Source organism: Leptosomus discolor, chromosome 16 (assembly GCF_034619465.1).
Source record: "Leptosomus discolor isolate bLepDis1 chromosome 16, bLepDis1.hap2, whole genome shotgun sequence".
Classification (NCBI taxonomy): domain Eukaryota; kingdom Metazoa; phylum Chordata; class Aves; order Leptosomiformes; family Leptosomidae; genus Leptosomus; species Leptosomus discolor.
In genome coordinates this window covers 1,281,573-1,307,612 of record NC_141406.1, presented here as the reverse complement: position 1 = coordinate 1,307,612, position 26,040 = coordinate 1,281,573, and the positions used below count along the sequence as shown (strand labels likewise).

Genomic DNA, 26,040 nt, shown 5'->3' with positions numbered 1-26,040 from the left:
CTTCTGGCCAAGTACTGGGATATCTTCCCAACCAGATACACTTTGCTTTGCTTTCCCTGCTCTCAGTTCCTGCACAGCCTTTAATTCTGCTTCTGCTGGAAGGGGGGGGGGAAGTGAAAGCCCTGTTTGGGAGGCTGCAGCAGTGTTGTGTTGGAGCAAAGCTGATGTTGTACAGTGTCACGTCAGCGTGCGGAGCTTCTCTTGCCCTACAGAGCAAGGTGACGGTTCACCCTGGGGGGGAGGTGATGCCACTCACCCAAACCAGCAGCTTGAAGAGCTCTTTCTGGGTGCACTTGTTTACAGGGCTGATGCCCTTATCAGCTGGGGCCACCACCAGCCTCTCAGAGGTGGAGAGGAGATAGCATAACATGGTGGGAGGAGCGGGGAAGCTTACTGGTGACTAGTGGTTGTTTATGTTTAAATTTGTTTTATGTTTTTGCTTTTTTCTTAGAAAAACCCCCAACACAGAGTCCCTTTGCCAGACTGTATCTTGCACTTGCTGGTATCATAATAGCTTAGTTGTTTGTTGGTTTTTTTTTTTTTTCCTCCTGACTGCCGCTGAGGTTTCCTGGCAGAAAACCTGCGCTGCGCACAGGGGGGAGTTGTAAATGTGTTACAAAAGCTAATCCTGAAGAATGTGCATCTGGACAGATTGCTTTTAGAGTCTCCTTTTATTTGGGGTGGAAGTCTTGTTTGCGGGAGCACTGTAGAACCAGAACATCTCCTCTTTGGGGAACGAGGGGAAGGGAGCTGGGGCACATCTGCACGTTTTGATGGGGAACTGATGTTAGCAGTAAAAGCGTTTGTAAGTCTGGGCGCATTTCTGTAGGCTTTACCCACTGTTTTCTCAGGGAACAAGAGGCTCTGTGCTCGGGCACCCTGCTCAGATGTGTCGTGTTCGGAGGAGGTTGCCTGTTGACAGACCAGCTGGGGCTAGCTGTGCTGTTCAGCCATCTAGCCAGCGAGTCTTACTTGAGAAGGGAAGCAGGGGGGAAGCCCGGGGGGTTTCAGAGATGTTTCAGCTTGCCAGTGTGGTTGGTTTTCTTGACCTGACCATCTATTAAATCTGTATGCTTCGCCAGCAGAAAGTTTTCTGAGACTCACTGTTACATCAAAGATGCCTCCGTGCTGAAAGTGCTAACGCTTGCAGAACGTGCTCGTGAGATGTTTGCAGTAAAGCTTTATGGCACGCAGGGTCAGGGGCGAGCGCGGTGCCTTGTCCTCCGCTGCACGGTGTGGGTGAGAATATTGTTCTGACAAATTACCTTCCCCGAGCTCCCTTGTATATATATTTTTTTTTTTCCCTGTTCGTGACGCACAGAGAGACAAGGTCTGTTTGTAAATCGTGCGAAGCAGAAGCGTCCTCCAGGTTTTCCTCACGAAGCCTTGCCCTGCCCTGGGTGGGTGTTGCAGCCAAACTGAAGTGGCGAACAGGGGAGAAAGGAGTGTGAAATCCAGATGGCTTCCCTTACGGCGTCTGTCTGTTTACAGGCGAGGTTCGCAGTCCAGTCATCCCTAAATCCTTGCTTGTGCAGTGCTGGCTGGGGCTCACGGGTGTTGGGTCCCACGTGCGGGTAGGGGCTTGTCCCAGAAGCCGGCTTGGGAAGCTGCTGGATGGGCCGGGGTGGGGGGAATCGTCCCATGATCAGTGTAGGCAGTGGGTGCCCAAGCTGCGGGCTTCCCTCCAGCCGGCAAGGATTGCAGCCTGGATTGCAGGCTTTTTCCCTTAAATCTAATCGTTACTAATCTGTGCCCATCCTGACTGCTGCCAGTTGCAGATTAATCGGCCTTTAAATAGAAGTAAATCGTATCTTTTTTGCAGAAATCTCAGAACAACACTTGCCGTATGCTTGTTTGAGTTCTGTTTGTGATTTGGTAGGTTTGGTGAAGGGAAAAAGGGGAAGGAAGAAAAATATCTGAGCCGTTTGTCACGTGGAGCTTGTGGTTTGTGAGAGCTGTGCTGAACCAGCTTGTGGTGTGCTGAACATGAATGCTGCTTACTGGACAAGCTGGGAAAATACCTTCCGAGGCACGCGCCTGCTTTCTCTTGGGCATTTGTGTTCTGGAATTGGGTCATCGTAAAAATCCTTTTTCCTTGAACCAAGGGAGAGTAATGGCCCCAAGAGGCTTGGTGTCCATCCCCTAACTTCAGGCATGTGAGCTTTTGGCTTCAAAATAAAACCATTTTTAAAGGGCTTCCTGGAATTTCTTACGCATAAAAGTGAATGCAGAGATTTCATTGGCTTTATACCCCCGGTTGTTCTGAACAAAGGACGTGCAGAATCTCAGTTTGTGGTGAAATGTGCCGTGAAGCATTCGTGCAGATGGGTTCCTGTAACCCAGCTATGGGGCTGCTCTGTGTGCAGTATTTCAGATGTTCCCGTGTCGGGGATGGGATGACGGTGACTGTAAAATTAAGCAGCGAATTTCAGCGCGAATGAACTGCTCAGGCTTGGGAGGAGCACGAAGCAGGGCTGGAAGTGCTGCTGCGGGGCTGGAAGCTGGTGTCGGGGTGTGGAGGGAGCTGCTGGCCGGCGCGGGCGATGCCGGGAGGCAGTGGTGGCACAACAGCCCTTTGTTGGCCGGGCGAGACGGGGAGCGCGGCTCCTGTCCCTGCGCTGTGTGAAAACGCTGGTGGGTGCACGCCGTGCCTCCGGAGTCACTGAAGGATCGGAGAGCTCAACCTAACCCAGATGGTCGTGTTAGCCTGTGAATTCTGCATGGGAATCCTTGGGAGTCGTCCGGAGTTGGTTTGTGCTTTGTGGAACACAGCAGAGCGGTGTCCCGTGGGAAGAGCGAGCCTTGCTGCTCAGCCGCGTGGCAGACGGGCACAAATGGCCTTTCCTGCGCCACGGAGGCTCGTGACGGTGTCTTTTGTGCTTCCCCCCCACTCCCGGTAATGAAACTAAATCCCCTGAGAGAAATTTCCATCCTCAATTAATTAAGAAAAGGATCAGCCTGATTACCCATGTGGACCGCGGTGATTCTTCTGCATCATCTTAAAAAAACCCCAAACAACCAACGGTCTGCTGAAAGTATTTCGATGCATTGCTCTTATTGTGGGCCAGGCAGAGTGTAAATCCGTTTGATATCTCCTCTCTTCTGTCCCCGCCTATTGCATTGCCCAGTTCTGCTTATTTTGTTCCCCTGTCCTTGATGTCTGTTCTCGCCTCTGCCTGCAGCAATCTCTGCCGCTTACTCTAAAGGGCATTTCCTGGTTATGCAGCTGGTGTAAATACTTCTCTGTGGCAGCAGAGCGCTTAACTTACTTAATGATAGCATATTTCCAATGTGGTGGGAAAATTAAATGAATAAACTGATTTTAACTTAACCTGTGAAACATATGGTAGGAAAAATTGGTCTTAATCTCCCCAGTCAGGAGAGGGCAGTGGTGTAAGAAGCAGTGAGGCTGTCATCGGTGAGGTTTTCCAGTTTCCTTATCTTTCGGGGGGGGACGGGAGTTAAAGTGGTTTTTGTCTGAATTGCTGAATGTTTCCAGGTTGCTGTATAGCAGAGAAGGCAAAGGCAGAGATGAGACTGGGCCCTGTGCAATCAGGTGTGGAGTGACAAGGGGAGTCAAACACCCACACTTTGGCCCCCAGAGAATGGCCTTCGTTGTGCGCAAGGTTAACGGAACTGAAATAATCTCGTCGTTATACAAACATGGGCGTGAGAGGTCTGTACGGTTTCTGTATTAAATGCCTGCATTGTTTCAAAATACTGGTAGAAGTAGTAGCAATTAGCAGACTCAGCCAGGGGGATGCTTTGCAGCCACTGATAGTTGGGTTTCTGGTGATGTGCCGCTTCTCTGTCAGAAAACTGCCCCCGTTTAAATGAGTTCCAATGTGCATTTGTGTCTTTCCTAGTAGTTACAACACCACCTGCCCTGTTTCACCCATATATCCGTGGTCATGCGATGATAGGAGCGCAGCGATCTGTGTCTTGGGCCGTTGTGCTTTGCAGGGGGTGATGCTCTCCCGCAGCCCTCCGCAGAGGAACCCTTCGCTCTCCCTGGGGCTGGGATGTGCTGAATTACCCCAGCACGTGCTGGGGACTTACCTCCCCCTCGCGGGAGGGAACAGGCTGTTGGGGAGCCCTGAGCAGATGCAGGAACAGGACTCCCTCTCTCTAATTGGGGAAGTGCCTCCTGGATGTGTTGCTTTGCAGTCCATCTGCTACGCTACGAGTTTCTCTTGCCTTGCTCTCTTCCTGATAGATCAGGATGGAAACGTTTATCCTCATCGTCTTGCTGAGAAAACTGGGGAACGGATGCAAAGCCCAGTGTTGTCTGCCCGGCAGCGTGCGAGTGCGAAGCTGTGAGGTGATGCTGGGCTGGCTGCGTTTGGTAGGGCGGCCAGGACAGCCAGGATGGAGGTGTTCGGGCTTGGTTGACCACAGTCGTCTTGCTACAGCACCCTTCGGTTCTTGGGCTGTGAGTTGTGAGGTGGGTCCTTGAGCTGTTTTGACACCTACTGGCATCTCCAGACCAACGTGTTTGTCAGTCCCGTCCTTTCCAGGTCTCCTGGTGTGTTGGAGGGTGCTCCGAGATGTTGTTCGGCAAGGGCTGTGTTGGATTGGGTTTTGGGTGTGATCTGCAGCACCACTGCAGAAGCCTACATTCATAATTTGGTTGAGATGTGACAGCCAAAAAGAGCTCCTTGCTCTTTTTGTACAGTGTGGTGGTGGAGCACACCGGGGGAAGCTCCTCGGGGTCTCTATTTGCCAGCTCCGTAAGTGGTCCTGGGATTTGTGTCCACCTTCATGCCGTGCGTGTAGTGGCAATGTTGCTGTAAGGTCTGTGTACCCCACATCCAGAGACTCAAAAAAACCCCCCAAACCGCAAATGATTGCACACACTTCCCTGACAGGCTGTGGCTTTTCCTTTTCAAACTCTTCATATGTTTCTTATTTTCTCCCTGAACCTTCGTAATGGAGGGCAAGCCGGGAGCATCCCTGATGGCAGTGAGCTGCTCAGCTCTGTCCCCGCGCGGTGTTACCACCCCGGCTGAAGTGTGTGAGCCGCAGGCACCGGCTGTCAACGGTGATACTGGCGGTGCTGGGGAGGCTGTTTCTGGACCTATGCTCCAAACTCAAATGGGGACAGTGAAACTGCCTTGCAAAACTTCAGCTCCCCGTTGTGAACTGTTACAGCTCAAGTAATCATTGAGGGGAGGAAAAAAACCCCAAGAAGATTGCGCAGCAACAGCAGTGGATTCTCCTGTAAGTGCTACTTAAATTAGAAAGTATTTCATGGTTGGCAAACGGTGACCAAGCAGCTGAGTGATAACCTGGCAAATGGTTTAGCGTGTCTGCTGATGCTTCCTGCCTGCTGCCAGGGCTGTAGCTCGCAGCAGATTTCTGTTTAAACCCACGGTGCTGCTTTCCCAAGGGAAGACTGACTCAGCCGGCTGCTCATGAACCGTCCTGGCTTACAGCGGGGTGAATTCTTTTAAGTCTGTGGTCGGAGATTTGGAGGTTCAGATGCAGCCTCTAACGCACGTGCCCAAGTTTTACTTATTGTGGCGTAACTGCAGTGAGCGAAACCCCAAGGTGAAGGATGTGCTGGAAGAGGAAAGACAAGAACATGTGAGTCTTTAAGGGCTGATCACCTTGTGCTTCCCTGAGGCTGTCACGGGGAGGTGGCTGTGGCTGTCAGCATGGGGCGAGTTTGAGCCCTGCAGTGACCTACATTTACACCAGAAAGCAGAGTGGCCATAAGAGTGACAAGATGGGAATTTAGCATTTATGATGTAGAACCAGGTATGCTAGTTACTGAGGCTTCTAGTAAGGGAATGATTTTGAGATAGTAGGAGGAAGATCTCTAGGAAGAGAAGGTGAGCGTATGTCAGGAGGTCATTTTTCTGGCTGTAACTGAAACTGTGTTTGGATTTTTCTGGGCAGGTGCCTAGCGATACGGAGTGGTGCTGGACACCCCTGAGCGGGCAGTACCCGCCCTCCCAGCTTAGGAGAGAAGCCTCACGTCAGTGTTTGCATAGCGTCCTGCTGAGGGTGTTGGTGGATGAGCAGGTTTGGAGAGCTGGGCCCTCGCTAGCCTGAGCGTTTTTAGCACCCTTGTGAAGCTGGATGCTCCTAGCCAGGCCGTACCGTAACAGCGTCCCGACATGTGTCCTACCCGCTCTGCTCGGTGGAACCGAAGTAGCTTTGGAGCTGCCCAGGTTGCAGATGTGTCCGTGCTCTGGTCTCAAAGTCGGGCTGCTGTGCTCTCCCCGACCTCCTTGTGGTGCTCAGGCCATAAAGCATGCTGGAATAGCCCCGGCTGCCTGGAAGGCGGGTGCTGTGCAGGGCAATCTCGGTTCCCTGCCGGGGTTCTTTGCCTGGTCCTGTCTGAGGAAAGGAGAAGTTGGGTTTTAGGAGAGACGAGGCTACCCAGAGACGGCGTTGAGCCTTGCTAGTGGGAAGGAAATCTTAGCAGAGAAATTCCACCAGCATCTGTCGTGCTCGCTTGCTTTAAATGAACGGCGCTTGGGAGCAGGGCGTGAGCTGGGGCTTTGCTTGCTGCGTCCTGTTAACTTCCAGCAGAGCCATAAAGTCACAGTTAGAAAATCCCTGTGAGCAACATCTTACCAGTGTCTGAAGCTAAATCTTTGGCTCTTGTGATATCACCGAAACCAAAGCTGTGGAGTTGGTAGATGAAAAATGTTTTATTATCTACTTTCTCACCTTTCTGTTGATAAATCTGTCTTCTGAGCTCTTACAAAGGAATTTCATTGTTTTATATATAGTAAGATTTTTTTATGGTTGTTTAAAAAAGCGAGAGAGTCTTTCTGTTGCATAGCGCTGGCATACTGAGCAGCCTTCTGTAGCTCAAGTATTCCTTCAGAACTGGAAAGCAGGTCTTTAAATCGTGATTTGCTGTTCTTTTCTTGCAGTAGGGCATGTAGCTCATCTGTTAGGCTGTAGAGTATGAGTTGCTAAAATTTAGACTCCAGGAGTTTTATACTGAAGGCCTCTTTAAGTAACCAATGCTGATAAGTTGTCTTGTCAAGCTCTGTATGTTTAGATTTGTGGTATTAAAAGTAGCTGAAGCAGCTTTTCCAGTAAAAAAAAAAAAAAAAGAGAGAGAAATGCTGCAAATACTATTTTAACAACAACAAGGTCTTTGAAGGCTTTTGCATTCTGCAAATTGCTGTGATATAAGAGCTTTGCTGTGCTTGTGGGTAGGGTGCTTGAGTGATGATGTCAGTCTGAAATTTCTATTACTGCGTACTACGTGCTGTTGAAATAAAAAAAGCGAGTACGGCTGTATTCAGAGCAGCATCTTCTGATCACTTGGGTTAAAATCTGCAGGAACTGGGATCCAGAGTAGGTTTGACAGCTGAAATAGGGACCTGAGAAAGTATATTCAGACTTTTAGAGTAAGAAATCTGCTTTCTGATGATCCTCATGCATCTATGATCAGCACCATTCTTGCTGCAGGAATGGTTTTGGGAATAGGCCACCGTGTCTGGCTCCACAGGTCGTGGCCTTTTTGATCTGGAGCCACGGGCCTGAGCTGCGCAGCCCCGGGCAGGGCAACACAGCCTGCCCCTTGGTTAATAGCTGAAGGCTTGCACAGAGCTTGCCCTGGTGCTGTGCTGTGGGGGGAAGGGGCTCCATTCACCCGGGACCCTCGCAGGGTGGGCGCTTTAGTCCTCCCTGCTCGTTAACACCCACAGGTATTTTTTTTTTTTAAATTTTTTCCCATGTTGCTTGCAACTGTCTGTGTTGGCAAGGCCCGTATGCAAGGCAGTCCTCTTCCGTCTCTCCCACGCACAGCTATAATTTCGTATCTCTGAAGGCGAATCCCGTTGATGAGCTTTGTGAGGGAGCAGCAAAAAGAATCCCAGATATTCAGCTGCATCCACCTCTGTGTGGTCCACGTCCACACTTAACCTCCCTTCAGCTTTTTGCAGCCTGCCCACGTGCTCTCCCATATGTGCAGCACTCAGATTATTGCAGAAAGTCGAGAATCAGAAAATCTGCCTGGATCACATTATGCAATAGTTGAGCTGCTAGCGGTGAATAAGCAGATCCATCTGACCGCGAGTGCTTCTGAAGGGCACCTCTTACTTTTCCTGCGTGCGGACGGAAGAGATTGCTTGTTTGTTGGCTCAGGGCTCGGTCAGGTGCCTGTCTCGTGTGTGGGTGCTGATTGATAGGAATTGATTTCCCATGCAGATTGGCATGGGAAGGTAGTTTAAAGAACAAAAACCCACACCGGAACAGTTTTCTTGGGTGGGAGAGCAAGGCTGTTTGATATGACTTAAATTGATTTAGTGAAGTCACCTTGGAGACCTTTGTTTTTTATGTGGAAGAGAAAAATCATTTTAGCTGTTCTCTCAAGGTGGGGAGTCATCTCTCCTGGGAGCACATCAGTACGTGCGGCATCACGAGGAGGATGACTTTGGAAATGAAAATCGGTGCTTGATTTCGTTTGGAGCCAAGTCAACACCCCCCCCCCCCCACCCCCCACCCCCCCCCCCGGTAACTGCGCTGTACGTTGGGTTTGAGCTTAACCTGTGCTGCTGTGAGGCAGGAACCAGAAGTGCTCAGGAGGTGCCGGGGGCTTTTGCTTCTGCAGAGCTTCTGTGCCTGGGCGTCGAGCTTGGCTGTGGCCCTCGGTTACATCTGTTCTGCAAAACGGTGTCAGGGCGGAGCAGGTGAGAGGAGTCCTTGGGATGCTGCCGTGAGGGTGGCGGGGGGGCTTGGGGGTTTGAGTTCATGTTCAGTCAGGATGGCTTCCTCCTGTGTAACGTGCAGTGCCAGCAGTGAGCTGGCTGTGTGTACCTCTGGATTGCTGCCCGTTCGCCCCTGCTGGGGACCGTGTCTCCATCCCCTAATGAACTCCACGCTTTGAGAGCAGCTCTAGGCTCTGCCTGTAAAAACTCCGTCGGGAGACCCAGGGACTCCCGTGTTGTGGTGTGTTCCTTGGAGAGCAAAGTGGAGCCAAGGTCTCGCTCTCGCACGGCAGCCGCACGTGGAGCAGGGCCAGGAGGCGGAGGAAGCCCATCCCCAGCCCGCGGTGGCTTTTACGGGTGCTGCGTACGAACCGCGTTGGGGATCAGAGCTGCGCTGTACCCCTGCCCGTGTGACGTGACGGGGCTGTCACCGTGCTCAAGGCCACAGAGAAGAAAGCGATGTGCAAACTGCCCCGAACCTTTCGGGTGCAAGGGGGGGATGCTCCTGGCACTGGTGGGAATGGTCTTGTACTTGCTGGGCTGGTGGTGGGTGCCTTCACGAACGCTTCCAGTGCTCAGCAGCTGATGACTTGTCCAGCTCCTGGCTTTAAAGATGTGACTTGATTATAAAATTCTGGAAAAGTTGTGGCCAGTCATCACTTTTGGACTTCAGTGCCTTTATGGAGGTGTCGTGAGTGACCTGAGAGTCGAGCAGAGCTGTGCAGCAGGGTGAGGGGTGGCTGCTCTTGGGGTGGAGGAAGGCTGTGAGCGGTGGGGAAGAAGGAGTAACTGGGAATGCCCTGATACAATGTGAAGCTGAATGAAGATGGGGAGGCTTCTGTGTATAGAGGGGGATCGGGGTCAGAGGGAGAGACTTGGCATTGCTATGTGAAGGATCAGCAAAGACATCTGCCCAGCTAGGGCACCTTAAATCCAGGGGAGGATGGACTGTCACCTTCTGGGTCTGGGGGTGCCGTATTTTTCAGAGTGAATATCCAGGTTAAGACCTTGTAGGGTAAAGAAACAAGGAAGAAGTGGAGAAAAATAGTGGAAGGGTTGGTGGAGAGAGTGACATGGGACTTGAAGCAGAGCTACGTAACTGGTGATTCGAGGCTGTGAGCAAGGGTGGTTTTCTGCTTCTGGAGCTGAAGCAGCCTCATGCATGTGGGGTAAGGTCTCGTCGGTGTTAGGTGCTTTATCATGCAACAAAAAGCCTTCAGGCCTTCAAAACCGTTTGGAAATAGGTGTGCTTTTCCCCCCTCCTTGTGTACTGTTTGGAAAATACTTCGAGGAACGGTGTTGAACTCCTTTAAAAAGCACTCGGGCGCGTGGGGAGCACTGGTTCTTGTGCTCTGAGGTACTTTGCTGCCCTGGGCAAATGGTTTTGGGATGGTCATCCTCACACATGGTGCTTACTCCAACTGCCTGTGGCTGGTGCAAACTGCTCTATAAAATGCCAAAACTGATGAGGTGTGATGAAGCAAGAACCTGGTCCTCCCCTCTGTTCCCCTGGGGTGTTTCAAACAGGCGTCCAGTCACAAGAGCTGAGGACTGACAGACTTGGGGGGACGCTCCTGGGTAAGGACTGCGCTGCAGAAGCAGGGAATTCTGCGAGTGACTGTGATTCCTCCTGCTACTGCAACTCAACGAGCAACTGCGTAGCAATGTATTTTGCTGAAATACTAGCAAAATCCATGCAATGGTTGCCTGACATCTACCCGATTCCAGCATGTCCTAATGTTAGGAGAAAGGTGGGAAAAAGGACTCTGGAAATGACTTGGACAAGAGGCGTTTAAAAGTTCACAAGGCATGTTTATCCTCTGATAGCTTTGTCCTGCTCCCGTCTCTTTCCCCCAGCGTGGTCACCTGGAATTGGGGGGATTGACAGTCTTTAAAACTCTCCTAGGACCTTTAACTGCTTACGTGGGTGAAAATGGTGAATATGCTGAGCAAGATTAAACTGTGCCATGGGAAGTGATAGCTGGCAGCAGAAGGGAGGAAAACTTGGAGGAACTGAACTTTCTAAGTGTTACTGTCTGTTCTGCGTCGGCTCTTTAGTGAGCTCGGTAGTATGGACAAGCTGGGAAGGATCCCACCTTGCTGCGCAGCGTAAATACGAGGTGGTAAGTGGTTTGTGGGTGCTGGGGGGAACAGGGAACATTTGTGGACCAGAAGTGGTCTAATGCCAAGTATGTTCATTGTAGCCCCGTTTTCAGGGAGGGATGGGCAGTGTGGTAGGGGGAGAGAGGGTGCTGGAGAGTGGGAATGTTGTTAGATTGGGTGAGGAATGATGACTGAGGGTATGCAGCAGAGCTGAACGGGATGGGAAAGGGCTGGACAAAAGAAAAGTAAAAAAATGGGTGGGAAAAGATGGAAAAATACAATGAGGAAAACCACTCTTGTTTCCTCCTTTCCAAAGTCTTCCAGGTGCTGCTCAGCTCGTCCTGGCTGGAGGGAGATGGGGGTTACAGCCTCTGTATCTCTGGCTGGAGGACATGCAGCCCCCAGGATGGGTGTGGGGCGGTGGGGGCTGGTGGTTGCCATGCTTGCCCCGGTGTTGGTGGGGTTTGTACGGCATCGGCGACGCTGTCGGCTGTGCCTGTGCTGGCTGGTCTGAGTGTGTCTGCTGGGCTGGTGGGAAACCTTGAGAACTTGCTGGCTTAAGGCTTGTCAAGCTATTTTAGGTGTCTGCAATGCAGCAGTGGGTGTAGAGGCAGTTTTGGGACTACTTTGGCCTTTATCTTTGTGCCCAAGTGCCTTTAAAAATCTAGTCTTTTTTTTTTTTTTTTCTTTTTTTAAAAGTGACTTTAGTTGCTTCTGAAAACACCATGTGAAGTTGTATTTTAAGAAGCGGCTGTCGGTTTCTGTGTGACTCTTCCACAGCTGCACGCTCTGAGAAGACAAAGCGTCTCTCTGTGTGCAGGAAGGCAGCTCTCAGCCGGCGTGATACCTGCCGCTGCCGAGGCGAGCGGGCAGCGCGGGGCCGGCCACTCTGCTGGGCTGCAAGGGCTGGTGAGGGCAGTGGGGAAAACTAAGAAATAAAAAAAATGAAGGGATCATTTCAGCTTTGATAAAGCGAAAAGCCTGCAGAGAGCTAAGACATGGAAATACTTTGATGATAAAGCAAGCAGTAGCTGTCACAGGGGTTGGAGGGGTTACAGCGTTGAAGAAACCAGCTGTGCGTTGTCCTTGGCTGGGACAGCAGGAATAGGGTGTGGGGCAGGGACGTGCTGTGCTCTTGTATAGGCTGGGGGGCTTTGCCCCTGGATGTGAAGTCCTGGATGCGGCTGTCAGCAGTGGGGTGGTCACGGGTAGGGTGGGTTCTCCCTGGGATGCCCAGCTGGGCTAGAAGGAGGGCTGGTTCTTTGGGAAGTTAGCCCCAGGAAAGCCTTCTGCTCATCTGGGCGAGCCTGGTGAAGAACTGAGCGATTTTGCCAGTAGTAAAGGTGTTTTAACAGCTGAAGAGGAATTGTGCTGCTTTCATTTACCTTACAAATGGAGATCTTTGCGTGCGAGACCTTAGCGCGCCTGGACAAAAGGCAGTGATCGAAGGGAGAGGATATAAAGAGCCACAAAATACTAGATGCTGGAGGTGGGGTAGCTGGAAGAAGGGAGAAAAGCAGCAATGCAAACGAGGCGAGAAAGGCCGGTGACGTGCCGTTGGTAATTTTACTTTTAGGGCAACTAGAAGCAATCGGTGCAGCAGGATGTGAAACCAGCAGCCTGAGTGCTGGGGTGTTGTTTGCGCAAGGGAACAAGCCCTGTCTAAGCGCTGAAGCCCGTCCTTGCTTTTCTGTTCGAGGAGCTTGTCTAGCTTTGGTGGCTTTGACATGCTTGCTGCCTGCTCGGGATGTTTCTGTGGGTCTCTGCTGCACGGGAGGGTGCATCGGTGGTGTTTTGGGGACAAGCTGGGTGCAGGGGGACTGACGCTTGCTTCTCCCTCTCTTCCCATGCAGGACGCAGGCAGAAATGGCCCACACGTGTCGTGGGACCATCAACCTGTCCACGGCTCATATCGATACGGAGGACTCTTGTAACATCGTGCTTTCCAACGGGGGAAGGACGTACCACTTAAAGGCGAACTCGGAAGTGGAGAGGCAGCGCTGGGTCACGGCCCTGGAGCTGGCCAAAGCAAAAGCCATCCGCATGAGGAACAACCAGTCAGGTAGAGCGCGTCTTAGTGTGCTTCTTGGCGTGCAGACGTGCAACTGGATCCTTTTTAAAACTTCCTTGTAAAGCACCTCATTTGTGCTTGCTAAATTGTGCGGAAACCCTGGCAGATACTGCTTCATATGCAATTAAAAATAGCTGATGGTTTCACAGAGACACAAAGGGCTTTAAACAATACTGTGTGCGCCAAACGTCATCTCATCTGGTTGTGCAGCATTGAGCAGGTCTTTAAAGCCCCTGGTGATGACTGTAAATTGTAGAGAGCCAGTGAAAATGAACTAACGGCGCTTCTCCTGGAAGGCGGGACGTATGTGCCTTCCTCCTGGAGACTTTGTGTTGGTCCGTGTGGATGGGGGGTGCTGTAAGAGGCTCTAAGTGCAGCGGTCCATGGCACTACAGGGAACACCAGTGCACAACCGAGTGCCAGAGCTGTGCCTTTCTTGGTTGCCCATGGCTTAGGGTGGTTTGGTAGGTGAATGACACATATATTTGGTTGAGCTGTCTCTCTCCGTCTGTATTTCTCTTGCTGTCGTGGTCCAGGTTTGGCCTTCGGGACACCTGCAGATGCTGCTCTGTGCTGTCGACTGCAGAGAACGTGCTTCCGTAGGTAGGATGTCAGTGGAGCTCAGCTTTCGGAGTCACCACCAAGGAGGGTTGTGGTTGGTGGTGTGCATCCAGAAAAACCTCTGCTTCCCCAGGGGAAACGCTGCTGCGCGCCCACCAAAACCGCAACGCGCCGTGGCGCGGCTGCGGGGCGCAGCTCTCCGGCTGAGCGGTGGTCGAGGCTGTGTGGACGCAGACTGCTTTCTAATGCTGCTGGCTTATGAAAACACACAGTCGACATAAAATTAGTTTAACCATGTTTTTGGAAGGCAGGGCATTCATGTTTTCTCCGTGTACCAGTGGGGCGGTCGTTTGGGATGCTGGCTGCCAGGCAGGGCCTGTGCTTAACATGTTTTGTAGAGAGCAGCAGAATGCCAGAGCGCCAGCGGTTTGATTTGCAGGAGAATAAACCCCCAGTCCTGGACTAATGTGGTCTGACTGTTGTATAATTAGCTGTCCCACAAGGTCATACTGAAGTCGATTGGTGTGTGAGCCACTTACCCGTTTCCCATAATTGTTGAAGTACGCTGTGTTCCGGGGCACTAGCACCTACGGATTTAATTACATAAAGTATTGTGAGCTCTGTCACTTGATAGTGCAGCTCTGGAGTGTGTGTAAATACTGATGGAGAATACAGCTGACTGAGGAGAAAATGGAAGTTTCTAGGCACACTTGTTTTGCCTGGCAGAGCGTGACATTGTGCCAGGTCACGGCTGTACCGAGCTGGGTGCGATGGCTGTTGGCCCTGTGAACGTCACTTATCCCGTAGTGGGAAGCGAGTCCTTTAGCTGGGAAGGTGTTTGGGAAAGGAGCTCGCATGTGGGAGGGGCTGGTCCGTGCCTTCACCTTCATCTTCCCAGCCGCTGGGCTGCGGGCGACGCGAGGGCAGGCGGGGAGCAGCGCGGGCTGCTGAGCTCCCGCCCAGCCGGGGGCTGCAGGAGGATGGCAGTGCTGCTGCCGGCGGCGTCACGCGCAGTTATTTTGGTTTGTGTCTTTACATAAAAATAGCAAATGCAGAGACTTCCTCTCTTAAGGCTCTGGACGTGCTGACTTCCTAACTCCAGTGAGCTCAGGCCGTGCGTTCAGGTTGAGGGCGGTGCGGTAGCGCTGCCGGTTTGGCTGTGGATGCTCGTTCCTGCGCTGCCTCGCCGTTGTGCTGAGTCAGCTGTTTGCAGGGCAATGCTGTGGACTAGGCCAGGGAGCTGATGGGAGGTAAAAACCAAACCGAAGTCTTGTTTTTTCCAGGCTTTTCTGATGAGTCTGAGGGGATAAGGCACTCTGCAAATGGGTGCTGAATCCTTGTGCTGTGGAGTTAGAGCTGAGGACATGGGTGAATTGCTTTACACTTCAGTGTCTGCCTGGCTGATGGTGTTTTGTTCCAGTCAGAGATCTTTTAATTAAGGTGAAGAACGAATGTGTGTCAGGTTTTGCTTGAATCGAAATAGAATTCCTAGCGTTGTGTCCCTGTGAGTGCCGGGCATTGTGCAGAGCCCTGGGGTGGCTCTTTGAGTGGTGGGAGGAGGTTCTGGGTTTGCTGCAGAAGTCCCTCGGTCCTTCAGATCTGCTCGCATGGGGAGTCCTCTGAGTTGATTCTTCTCACCCCGAGTGATCCCAGGGCTGCTCTGCAGAGCCCAGGTTGATGCATTGGGGCTGTCTTGGCCAGTGGGCACAAAGGGGGACAGGCAGCCGCATGGATTTGTGCCAACAAGGAGGGAGCATCAATGCCTCCGGGAGGCCAGAAGACGAGGAGAGCATTGCCTCAGGCGGATGAGGACAGAGAAGCATGTTTGTGTCTAACGCTGCCTGCCCGTGTGGGGCAGGACACGAGGAGCATCCCCACAGCGATCTCCACTCACGAGCCCTCCCCGCTGCAGGGGGATGCGGCTGGAGCCCGTCCTCAGCGTTCCCCGCTGGTGCTCAGGGCCGTGGGGGCTCTGCTGGAGGTGGCACATCTAGGGAGGAGAGGGCTGGGTTCAAGTCAGCAGCTTCTGAGGTGTCTCCAGCTGGTGAGTGCTGAGGCAGTCTTGCATGTGGAGCAGCTTTTCTGCTCTGTACAGTTTTCATCAGGCGAGGAGCACCCAGGAGAGGGAAGGGGGTGTCCTTGCTTCGTGGTGCTCTGTGATCCCTTGGAGTCCTTCTCGCCTTGCATCCGAAAAGGGGCAATGTGTTAGTGTTAGTGTGGAATTGATTCATTTTTGTAAAAATAGCTTGCCCTCTTTTTGGAAATGTTTTAAAGATGAGCCACGCTTGAGTCGCTACTGAAAATAAAACATGCTCGAGTGTAAGCCGGGGTTCTCCATTCATCTGTGTTTCTGCAGAAGTCAGCGGTCCCTCACTGCTTGCCTGGCATTTGAGATTTGATCGGTGTAGGAGTGGCAAATTGGGTTAACTCTGCAAATGGTTTGACTACTGGGAGGCTATTTTGGGGTGGAGGAAAAGAATCTTTTCCCCAATTAGTTCTCTTGAAATGAACAGATATGAAAGCATTTTTACCTTGACTGCTGGCTAACTCGAGCTGTGCACTGAGAGGTGCCGTTTTCACAGGACTGGTTTTCATTTCTATTTTTAAGAAATAGCAAAACCGATACCCAAACCAAGTATGAGATGGGAGACTTTGCTGTTCCCTCTTGTGTGTAACTGAAGGAGCTCTGGTTTCCCCTCTACCTGGTGCGGAGCTGGGACTGTTTTGGTAACGAGCCGTGAGCTCGGACATGATAATGTCACCTGAGAAAGCTGGCTGTCCTCGTGCCGCTTCACTGGTGCGATGCCTGCCTGCTGATACTGGGTGGATTAGTGGCAGAAAGCGAGGGCAGAGCTGAGGTGTTGTCTTAGCTCCCTCCTCGACTACCACGTGGTTCTTAATTCCTCTAAAATAGATGTATAGTGTAACGTTAGGACAGAAGGGTCCCATTCCTGGCTCAATGTCTTGCCTCTAGCCTCTGCTCAGCCAAGTCTGGCATTCCTGTTGCTCGTTGGGTTTATAAAGTGTTGGTGAAGTCACACGACAGTTGATTTGCCCACAGGGTACCCAGCTCCGTCACGCCACGGGAAGCGCAGGCATGGGCTCTGCTTGCCTCGGTGCTTGGTGTGGCCCTGTGCTGTTTATCTGTCCTGAAAACCAGATTTCTGTAAGCGCCCTCTGTTCGCATTACTGTAAGCTCTTGACTAATTCCAGCCTTTTCCGCTCACCATATTGTACCCGCATCGCCCCTTGGATTTTTATCGGCTCGCGCATCGGCCTCTCGACAGCTTCGACTTTGCAGAGCGGTGGCAGCGGCAAAGAAATGCTTTTATCTGCTCCTTACGCTGGGTCTTCTCTCTGCAGTCGTGGCTTGGAGGATGCGAACTTAAAAGTATTTGATGACTGTGGTTAATGCCGTGTTTTTTATGACAGTAAAAGTGTCCTTCCTTTTTAGGGTGGTATCATGAGGTACAGGAATTAATTATGTGAATGGTGAATATATAAGAATTGTTTTCTTGGCTCTGTTATGGGAGGGTCTTTGCAAAGCCTGCAAGGAGAGGGTGGAAATCTGTTGCTGGTGTTTTAAACACAGTATTGTGTTGGAAAACTCCCCAAAATGGACTTGGGCTGCTTGGTGATTGCTTAGAGAGGTGAGGGAGTTGGTGACTTCTTTTCATCCCCTGCTCAGGGGTACCTGGGAGGAGAGAGGTTGAAATCCACGCTGCAATTCAGGTCGTTGCTTGAACCAGTGCAGATTTCAGGCTGACTGAAGGCGTTTTTGGTGTTCATGGTAGTAAAAAACAGGAGTTAACTGGATAGGCCAGTGCTCATCCAGTGCCACGCACAGGTCGGGGGTGAAGAGGTGTCAGTGCAGCCACAAAGCTGGAAATCACTAAGAAAAGAGCAAAGGAGAAAATGTAGGTGTGCAGCTGTGATGCTTGTGCCCAGGCTCTCATCACACCAGCTCACAAAGTTTTCAGCAGAACTTAAAAACAAAACAAAACAAAACATAATCCCCGAAGAACCAAACAGGCACAAGATTGACCAGCCAAATAAAACCTCTTCCACCACGGGAAGGCAGATGATGGAAAGTAAATTTTCCATCTGGAAGAATGACCACGGAAGGTGCTGTGTGGAAGATAGTAAATGCTGCAGGAAAAGACGGGGACAATTGCTTGTAACAAGAACAGGGAGGGAATTATCAGGTCATAGGTGTAAATGAAGCGGGAATAATTAATACTCTGTACAACACAAAATTAAATGGTGGCACTCGCTGTGGGAAGCCAGAAAATCCAGAGAGATTGCACAGATTTGGGCACAGTTTCATCACTCATGGATACGAGCTGTAACTTTCTGTATACAGAATGCAACCCAGGAGGTCCTTGAGCAGCACAGCAATAACAGCTGAGCAGCTATGCCCCGAAAACCTATTGCATGTGCCCCGTCCCTTTATCCTATTTCCTAAATACTAGTTGTAATTTGCTGGCTAGAGAAGAGGCCGAACTGCCTGGGTGGTTGGGCTGACCTTGGGCGACTGTCCTGGCGAGGCTGCTGCTGGAGCGATGCTCCCTCCAACCGCTCCGTTGTGCCTGTCAGGCTTCGACGTGGCGTTTTCAGCCTCTCGGGCTTGTGTCACCCCAGGGGAGGATTCGGTGCGAGAGCAACACCCTGGCACAGCAGTGTGTGGTGTGAGTCTGGGATTTGGGATAATGGGGGTTGACTGCTGGGGTTGTCTCGTTCTTACTGACTTAATTGGTTGGTTTCTTCTGAGCAAACAGGGAGTGATTAAAAGCAGCTTTACAGGGGCTCGTTTGTAGCCTGTAGGAGAGCAGGAGCTTTGAGCAGTGCCAAGGGGGAAGGAGGAGGGTTGTTAGTGCTGGCGATGCCTTCTGCCCTGGCTCCTGGGATGAGCTTCTCCTGCAGCAGAAAATGCAGCTCTGGGGAGAGATAGGGCCGCCGTAGAGGGCGGTGATCCCGCGGCAGGTCAGGCGTGCGGTTTGGTGGGCAAGAGCCGAGGTGCAGCTCTTGGGGTTGCAGCTCTTGGGGTTGCAGCTCTTGGGGTTGCAGCTCTTGGGGTTGCAGCTCTTGGGGTTGCAGCTCACACAAGCAGGCTGCCAGCAAGTAGTCCTCCTTCAGCGTGCTGGATCCAGTCGTAGTGCCTTTGTAGTAGTATTAAAAAGGATCCATAATTAGTTATTCCTCAGCTTTCCCTTTAATTGCTCTAGTGATAACGACAGTTTTGTTGCTTGATGTATTTTGGCTGGTTTTTTTTTTTTTTCCTCTTTCCAAGTAAGAGGTTTGTTTGCAAAAGACGTTTTGACGTGGGAACGTCATACTGCAAAGCATCTGCGACCTTCCCTGCCCTGCTCTGTGAATTATCCCGTTGTCGCTTCCCCCCTTTCCTCACAGCAAGCTCCTGGCCAGGTGGCCTTGGCCAGTGTGTCTGCTCTAGTCGTGGCAGGCCCGGACAATCCCCGTCATTGTTGTCCGCACGCCCTTGGTGCCAGCTCATTGCTTGCTGTAATAGTCCTTGCTATTTCCAGCTCTTTTGTACAAAAGCCCTCCCTTTTCCCGTCCTCCTTGTGATGTTTCTTCATCACGTTGCAAATTATTTTCCCCTCTGTTTGTAGGGCTCGTGCCTGCAGAGGCAGTGGCTGCCAGCGCTGTTGTCTTGCTCTGCTAATTGTCTTTTTGATCCTTGGAGTCTGGATTTTCCCAGGATAGCCAGCTGCCGTTAACTGTGCCAGGAGCTGTTGCCATGGGAAATATAATTGGCGGTGGTGCTGAGGTGGAGCTGTTTGCTTGGATTTCCCTGCTCCTAGTGATTCCTGTCTCCTTTCAGTGCCTTCTGCTGCTTGCTTGTGTTCCCTTCTGCAGTGAGCAGGATGCTCTGCCTCTCTGGTTGCCCAAGTTGCAGTCGGGATGGGTTCCTCCATCTCAGCCACCACTGTTGAGCCACAGTTGACACTTCCAACTTCTGCTGCTGCAGCCAGCGGGACACTGTGATGAACCCCCTGTAAGTCAGGGCGGTGAGGAGGAGGGACGGCTGGAGCTGTGCCTGCCCTTAGACACCATGCAAGGGGTTTACTGGTGTGTCAAAATGGAGTTTTTCAAACTTTGGGGAGAGTTTCAGCCAGTCCCTGTCTTTCAAAACCAGCAAGATTTCTCTGAGGGCTTCCCAGTGGTACTTGGCCTTTGACTTTTTCCATATATATATATATATATATATTTAATAGTTTCTGAAAAGTCCTTGTTGGTCCTTTGTGTCTTTCTAGTGGTATCCAGAAAAAGACTGTAACCCCGCTGGCTGTTTCAGCCCTTTCTTGGGGGTAACCGTGCCCTAGCTGTGATAGGTCACTAATGGAGTCGCAAGGCTCGATACCGATCTTACTTCTGAGCGTGTATCCTCTGTGCAGTAAGATTACATTAGGCTCGCTTAGGAGTAATTATGCAGTGATCAGCCTTGCCTGGCTGATGGGGCGTGTTTGGAGGATATCAGAGCACGAAGCTTTCTGCTGGCCGCCGTGGAAATGGTGCCGGTGGGCTACCAGAGCCAACTCCGGTGGGTTTGGTGGACTTTGGTCCTCTGTGGTCTCCAGACTGCTGCTTTTGCTCCCCTAACCATTTGCCTTCAGAGCGGAATACCTGACTGGGGAAGAGACCGTGCAAGCAATCTTCACTTCTCCATCTCCCCCGATAATCCGGCTGGTGTTGCACCCCAGCGCTTTGCTGGCAAAGCCGCATCCTGGTGGCGTGGTGCTGGCTGAAGGCACAGCCTCCTGCAGCTCCCTTCCTCGTTACCCCAGGCCTTTGCCTTGCCACAGGCACGTTGTAAGTGTGGGGCAAGATCCATCCCTAGCTGTCACGCAGTGTGATGGGAAGAGGTTCCTGGGCATCTTGTGAGGAACAGAAGGGCTCTGCGAGACGAGGGAAGAGCGTTGGGGCTCGGGTGTGCGGAAGATGGCTGTGGTCCTCCGCTTCTGCTGTGACTTGAGTGCTCGGGGATTCGCCGGTGATGGGACTATCGGCAGTTGCCCTAAATGTGGAGGGTTATGAAGCATTGACTTCTGTTTAAATACAGGTGGTTAAAGTGGTCTAGAGGTGTGTCTGGCATGTTCTGGGAAATTCAGGCATCGGGAAGGAAAGAAAAGAAGTGATTGCCTGGTTTTGTTGCTTTTGGAGTGTGTCTGATCAGCCTGGGAATTTTCCTTAACCGGAGAAGTTTGGAGGCCTTGAGATGGGAGGCCCAGGGGGGCGAGTACTTAGGTTGTCTGGCTGTCTGCAGCTGGTGAGATCCTGATGGATGGACTTTCAGCTGAAATGGGCTGTAAACGCTCTGAGATCTGCACAGCCTCCGACTGCTTCCTTCTTTGGGCTGCTGCCTGGCAATGCAAACATGCGGAAGAGGGGGGAACCTTTAGGACTTTCCAGTATTTCACAAGCTAGGAATCCTTCCCCCCCTTCCTTTTCTTTTTTCCTAATCTGTTTTTAATTCTCCTGTCACTGTTTTCCACTTTGCTTGCATGTTGGGGTAGAGTTACCCTAGAAATACGCTTACCTCCTCGATCTGGTGCTGATCTTTCCCTTGTTTCCCACGTACGTATACTATGTTATGTATTATTCTATTGCAGTTGTAATCCATGATAATAATTTATAGCAAAAGAACACAGAAAATGGTACTTATGTAACACCACAAATTAAACATTACAGCAGGGAGCTCGGGGGAGGCGGCAGTATGTAGGCCACCTCCGCTGCTGCAGCCTCGTCCTCCGGAGCGAGCGAAGGAGCTGTGCTGCTGCGTGTGCCGCGTGGCTGCTCGCTCGTCGCTGGCCTGGGGTCGGTGGGAGAGGGTTTGTTGTGCAACAGCAGCGGCTAAAGGCAAGGGAAAGAGTGGCCAAGTGCTCCAAGGTGGTGTTCTAATTAAAAAAGCTCCGCAGTCGGGTGTGGAGGGGTGTTGGGGAAGCCGTACGTGTTGGCGCTGCAAACGCTCGGGCTGCAGGCGGGGTTCCGAAGTAGGTGGAAAATGACGTCCCAGCTCATGGTGGCCTCCACCGCTTCCGCACGGCGTGCTCTGAGACCTGCCCGACGGCGCCGTTGCATCCCCGCCGCCCCCGCTGGCGTGTGCTGCTGCCTGGGGGAGCCGGGGGAAGGGGAGGGCCTGGCGCTTCGCTTTCCCAGCGCTCGCCCTGCGCTTTTGCGCTCTGGCTGACTCGTGGCACGAACTCCTGGAGCCCATTTTAGGGCTCCTAAAATACAGCTGCAGGAGTTGGCGCTTCAGTGGGCTGTGTGCGGTGAGCTGGGCTCCGGGGCAGCAGCGGAGCCTGCTGCCTGGTCTGGCTGCCGCTGCTCTTGGGAGCTTTTTGGGCTCTCGTGTGCACTGAGTGTTACAGGAGGGAGGCTGCGTTAATAAACCCCCTGAAAATAAATAATTGGATGTGACTGTGCAGAGGAGGGAAGGGGGCGAGGGGTTTGTGCGGGGCTGCCCCAGCAGGAGCGGTGCCGCGTGGGCGCTTGGAAAGACGCTTCTGCTGGAGGAGGCGGGATGGGCTGTGTGGCATGAGGGTGTCTGCTGACAGCGGCGATCTGAGGTGTGAGCGCAGCAAACGTTGGGTCTGCAAGGTGTCACTGACACTGTGATACACGGATTCTTTTTGAGAGAAAAGTTGTTTTCATGGTGATCTCAAAGGAAACCTTTTTTTGATTTTATTTTACTATTTTTTTTAAGCATAGAGCAAGCGTTGCTGTTAAATTACGACCCACTTTATTCCTTTTTAGGCTACAAATCTGTTAATGCTGCTTGGCTCCTGCATTGCTCCAGCTCCGCTGCCTGCAGCTGGCCTTGGGGTGAGGGATGCTGCCTTGGTGGCTCGCAAATATTTTCAAGTCTGCTGGCGTGGCCGTGCTGCGGGAGCGGCACCAGCCCTTCAGGCCCCTTCTTTCCTCTGCAAAGCCAGCAGGGCTGGGTGAGGGCGACCCGGGAGGGGTGCAGTGAAGGAAAAGGTTCTTTTTTTGGCCAAGCTGATGGAGGAGGAGTTTGGTGCAAGTACACAGGGAGGAAAAATCCTTCTTGGTCCTTGGTCCTCCGTTGTGGCTCTAGGGACAGGAGGTTGGGCAAAATTAGGGGGCTGTAGTGATAGGGACCAGCTCTTTCTCCCCTTGGCCAGCTGAAGAGCAAATGTTTCACCAGCAAAAATGGGAGAGGGATAAATATCTAGAGTGAGGATTGTGCTACTCCTGGAATTGAGGAGTCTCAAGGAAAACCAGTGACAGGATGCTTTATTTTGCCATATTTGTGCTTACTACAAATTTGTTCTTGTTTTTAAAAGTGCTGCGTATCATTTTATTGTTTTATTTTTCTCCTGTGCCCATCTTCTGTGTTTCTTTAAAATCTGCATTTTTTCCTTGTTTCACTATTTGTTGACCTCTCACCTGCACTCTGGACAAACGTCCGTATTTATGGTGTGTGAGTGTGCTGCTTGCATCATTTCATGTTTTTCAGCTGTCTGTAAATGTTTCCTTTATCTAATGCTCGGTGGCATTTATTTTTTGCTTCCATTTCATCACTTCCACACCTTTTTTTGATTTTTGACAAAACATTTTACCAAGGTTGCTGGTCAAGACTGCAAAGCAAAAATCAATGAAACCTGGGAAGCTGTGCACACATTTTACCTTAACTCACGTTTAATTATTTCACTTGGAGAGTGACAAGTGGCACTTGGTCGCTTCGCCAGGGTTTGAAACAGACCTTGTAGGGTCCCATCCTTTGCTTGCAGTGGATAAAGTTTCACTTTATTTGCGTGTCCAGTCCCTTTCCTCGTGTCGTTTCGAGCGTGCAAAGGGAACAAGAAGCTTTTGCCTCTGTGTTAATCCCTATAGAGAGCTGGGCAGGCAGAGACCAGAGCACACCCCGGGAGCTGGCGCTGGCTGCTCTCCGGCTCCAAACCGCCGCCACGTAAATGCTGAAAGCCCGAAAGCCCAGCGTGCCTCTGCCCATGGCTTGGGTCGAATCCTGTGCCCCATTGTTGGGGGGATTAATTGCCTGATCCCTCCGGCTTTGGGCCGTATGATGTTGGCTGGTTTTAAACAGCAACTGCGGAAGAAGGGAGGCATTCGCTTCAGTTGCATTAACGTTGTGGTTTTTTCATCCTTTTGAATGAGGACTGGCCAGCGGCTGCTTTGCCAGCCTTGGTGCCCCGGGGTCCTTGGAGCGGGCTGGTGTCGGTCGCAGACAGCAGAGGGCTGCTGTTGGCCCGTGTGCTGCAGCGGAGACTGCCGGGCTGACGCCCGCCGCCGTTAGCAGATGCGTTTGCAAGAGAAACGTGTCTTAAACCTGTTTCCCTTTGGCCGGGAGATCATGGCGTGACCCCTGGAGCCAGCCCCCCGTCCCACGCCATGGCCACGGTTTGGAAGCACCAGCCCTTTCCACCTGGGGAAGCAGATCCCCCACCTTCGGTAGTGGCTTCCCCGGGAGGCTGCCAGCTCCGATGCCCTGAACGAAGCAGGACACGAGGGCTTGCGGGCAGCAGGGCTTGGCCCCTGCCCAGATCCCCCCCTCCGAGAGCTGCTCCTGGGGCTGGGAATGCAGCTGAAGGGCGGGCTCCCTGCAGAGGTCACACTGCTTTGGGCAGCTGCCTTCCTGCGCAGCCCTGGCCTTCCTCTTCCTCAAAGGCTGCAGGAATGAGCTGACATTGTCCCTCTTCTGTCCCCAAGCCAGGTTTGGTATCTTTTTGCTCCTACCAGGGTATAGGGTGCTCTGGGTGGACAGGTAGAGGGATTTTCCTGTATAAATCATTGATTTTTTGTTTATTTTTCTGCCTTTTTCTCCTGACGTGTAAACTCACGGTAAATTCTTGCATCGTCATTTGTATCCTTTGTCCCTCCAGGGTGGTGTGACCATGTGTCCTGAGAACAGGATGGCAACCTGGGCTTCTTTGCCTTCATAACGTGCATGCCTGGGAGCTGTTTTGAAATAGTCGTGGGTTTGTTTTAATGAAACGTGTCCTCGGGGGCAGATTTCCATCATTCGCAAGCGAAGCCGCTCTCGGTATGACCCGAGCCAGGCCCTGGAGCTGTGACCCAGGGGGTGGGTGGCACTGCGTCACGTGCAGCCCTCACGCAGGGGGTGAATTTGGGCTCCGTCGGTGGCTGTTCATTCTGTGGCTGGGATCCCCGCTCTGAAGGACTTCAGAGGGGCTGGCATCGCAAGGGTTTGAGGTTGAGCCTGGTGCTGCCGCTCTGTGCACAGTGCAGCCTGGCACGGGCAGAGGTGGGATGGCCTCGGTGCTGCAGGAGCTGGCTGCCTGTCCCGTTGGGAACGGGGAAATCCCCAACCTGGCCATGCTCGAGCCCTCTGCCTGGCTTGTGGTGTGGGTCACTGCTTCGCTGGCGGGCGGCTGGCTCTCTGTAGCTTTATCACGCTGACTGCTTTTGGGGGAAGAATTGTCCTTAAACAACTGCAAAGACGAGATGTAATGTCCAGAGCAGAGGCTGGTGATGGGCTTGGGATGCAGCAGCGGCTGGTGCACATCCCATTCCTGAGCGCTTGGCCCAGCACTCAGAAACGCTGGGGAGCGAGCAAAAAGCCCCCAGGGTTTCTTCTGGTCTGCAGTGCTCCTCTTGGCCAAACCCTGGCTGCCACCGGCCCTCCACCCTTCCAGTGATGGGCCTGGGACCGCGCAGGCAGGATGTTTTCTGCCCTGAAAGGAGCTTTCAGGAGCTGTGGAGCTCTGACTGGGATTAGCCTGGCTGGATGTAGGCGTATCCCTGCCTTGCACTGCCTGGGAGCACCCGTGCTAACCCAAGGCTTCGGCCGGGCGCCGGGGCGTACCGCCAGACCTAGCAGTGCCTGGGGCCAACAGCAGCGTTTCTTCTGCCAGAGCTTCTTCAGGTCCCTTCGGCCATGGTTTGGGTGCGGTGACAGCACGATCTGGGAGCAGCTGGTGCTCAGACTTACCTTAAACGTGCGATCTGGTTTATCCCTTTAGCCAGTCTGGCTTTCCAGTTAGCGCCTGCAAACGGCTGGTGTGGGGACTTGCTCTGTTGTGGGTTCAACCACCTGTCCAGCTCCTGACTTTCCTCTTTCATTCAACAAGCAGACAACCATGTCACTCCATCCCTGAAATACCTGGGGGTGTGTGAGCAGCTCTACATCCGTGCAGGTTGTGTTGGAGAAGCTGGTGTCTTTGCTGGCCTCGGTGAGCCGTCCTTGTGCTGATCCCGCTGTTTGGCTTGTCTTTTGGAGAGCGGGTGCAGTTAAACAGCCGGTGAGTCCTGGCTTGTGACCGAGGGCGAGTCTTTCCTGGGCTCCTGCTGGGCGTGCAGTGTGTATTCCCTGCGATACTAAATATCCCTGTTCCTGCGTGGGTGACAGAAGTGGGAAGGATGATCTGTGTCGTTACTTCTCTGCTGCGCTGGCTAATATTAGCTTGGTTTGTCATTTTGGTAACTGTTGTAACTGGAGTTGAGATGAAAGTCAGCGCGGGTGGTGCCTTACCAGGGGTGGATTGCTAATTTTAATGCTCCGCCTGGGTTGGATTTTAACTTGCCGTCGTACATCTAGGGCTGCGTGGTTGGTGTTCACGACTTCGAGCAGCTCGTTCATGAACCTGCAGCCGGGTAAGGTTGGGA

The 26,040-nt window shown here is 52.2% G+C and overlaps 1 protein-coding gene across 3 annotated transcripts in view; it reads left to right on the top strand.

The window, feature by feature from the left end:
• Positions 1-26,040, top strand: part of LOC147414267 (oxysterol-binding protein 2-like) — a 120,145-nt gene that overhangs the window by 16,900 nt on the left and 77,205 nt on the right. For all 3 annotated transcript variants that reach the window (XM_086473939.1, XM_086473936.1, XM_086473938.1), the window contains one exon: positions 12,635-12,843. In XM_086473939.1, the coding sequence (XP_086330065.1) occupies positions 12,635-12,843 (209 nt within the window). The remainder of the gene's footprint in view (positions 1-12,634; positions 12,844-26,040) is intronic.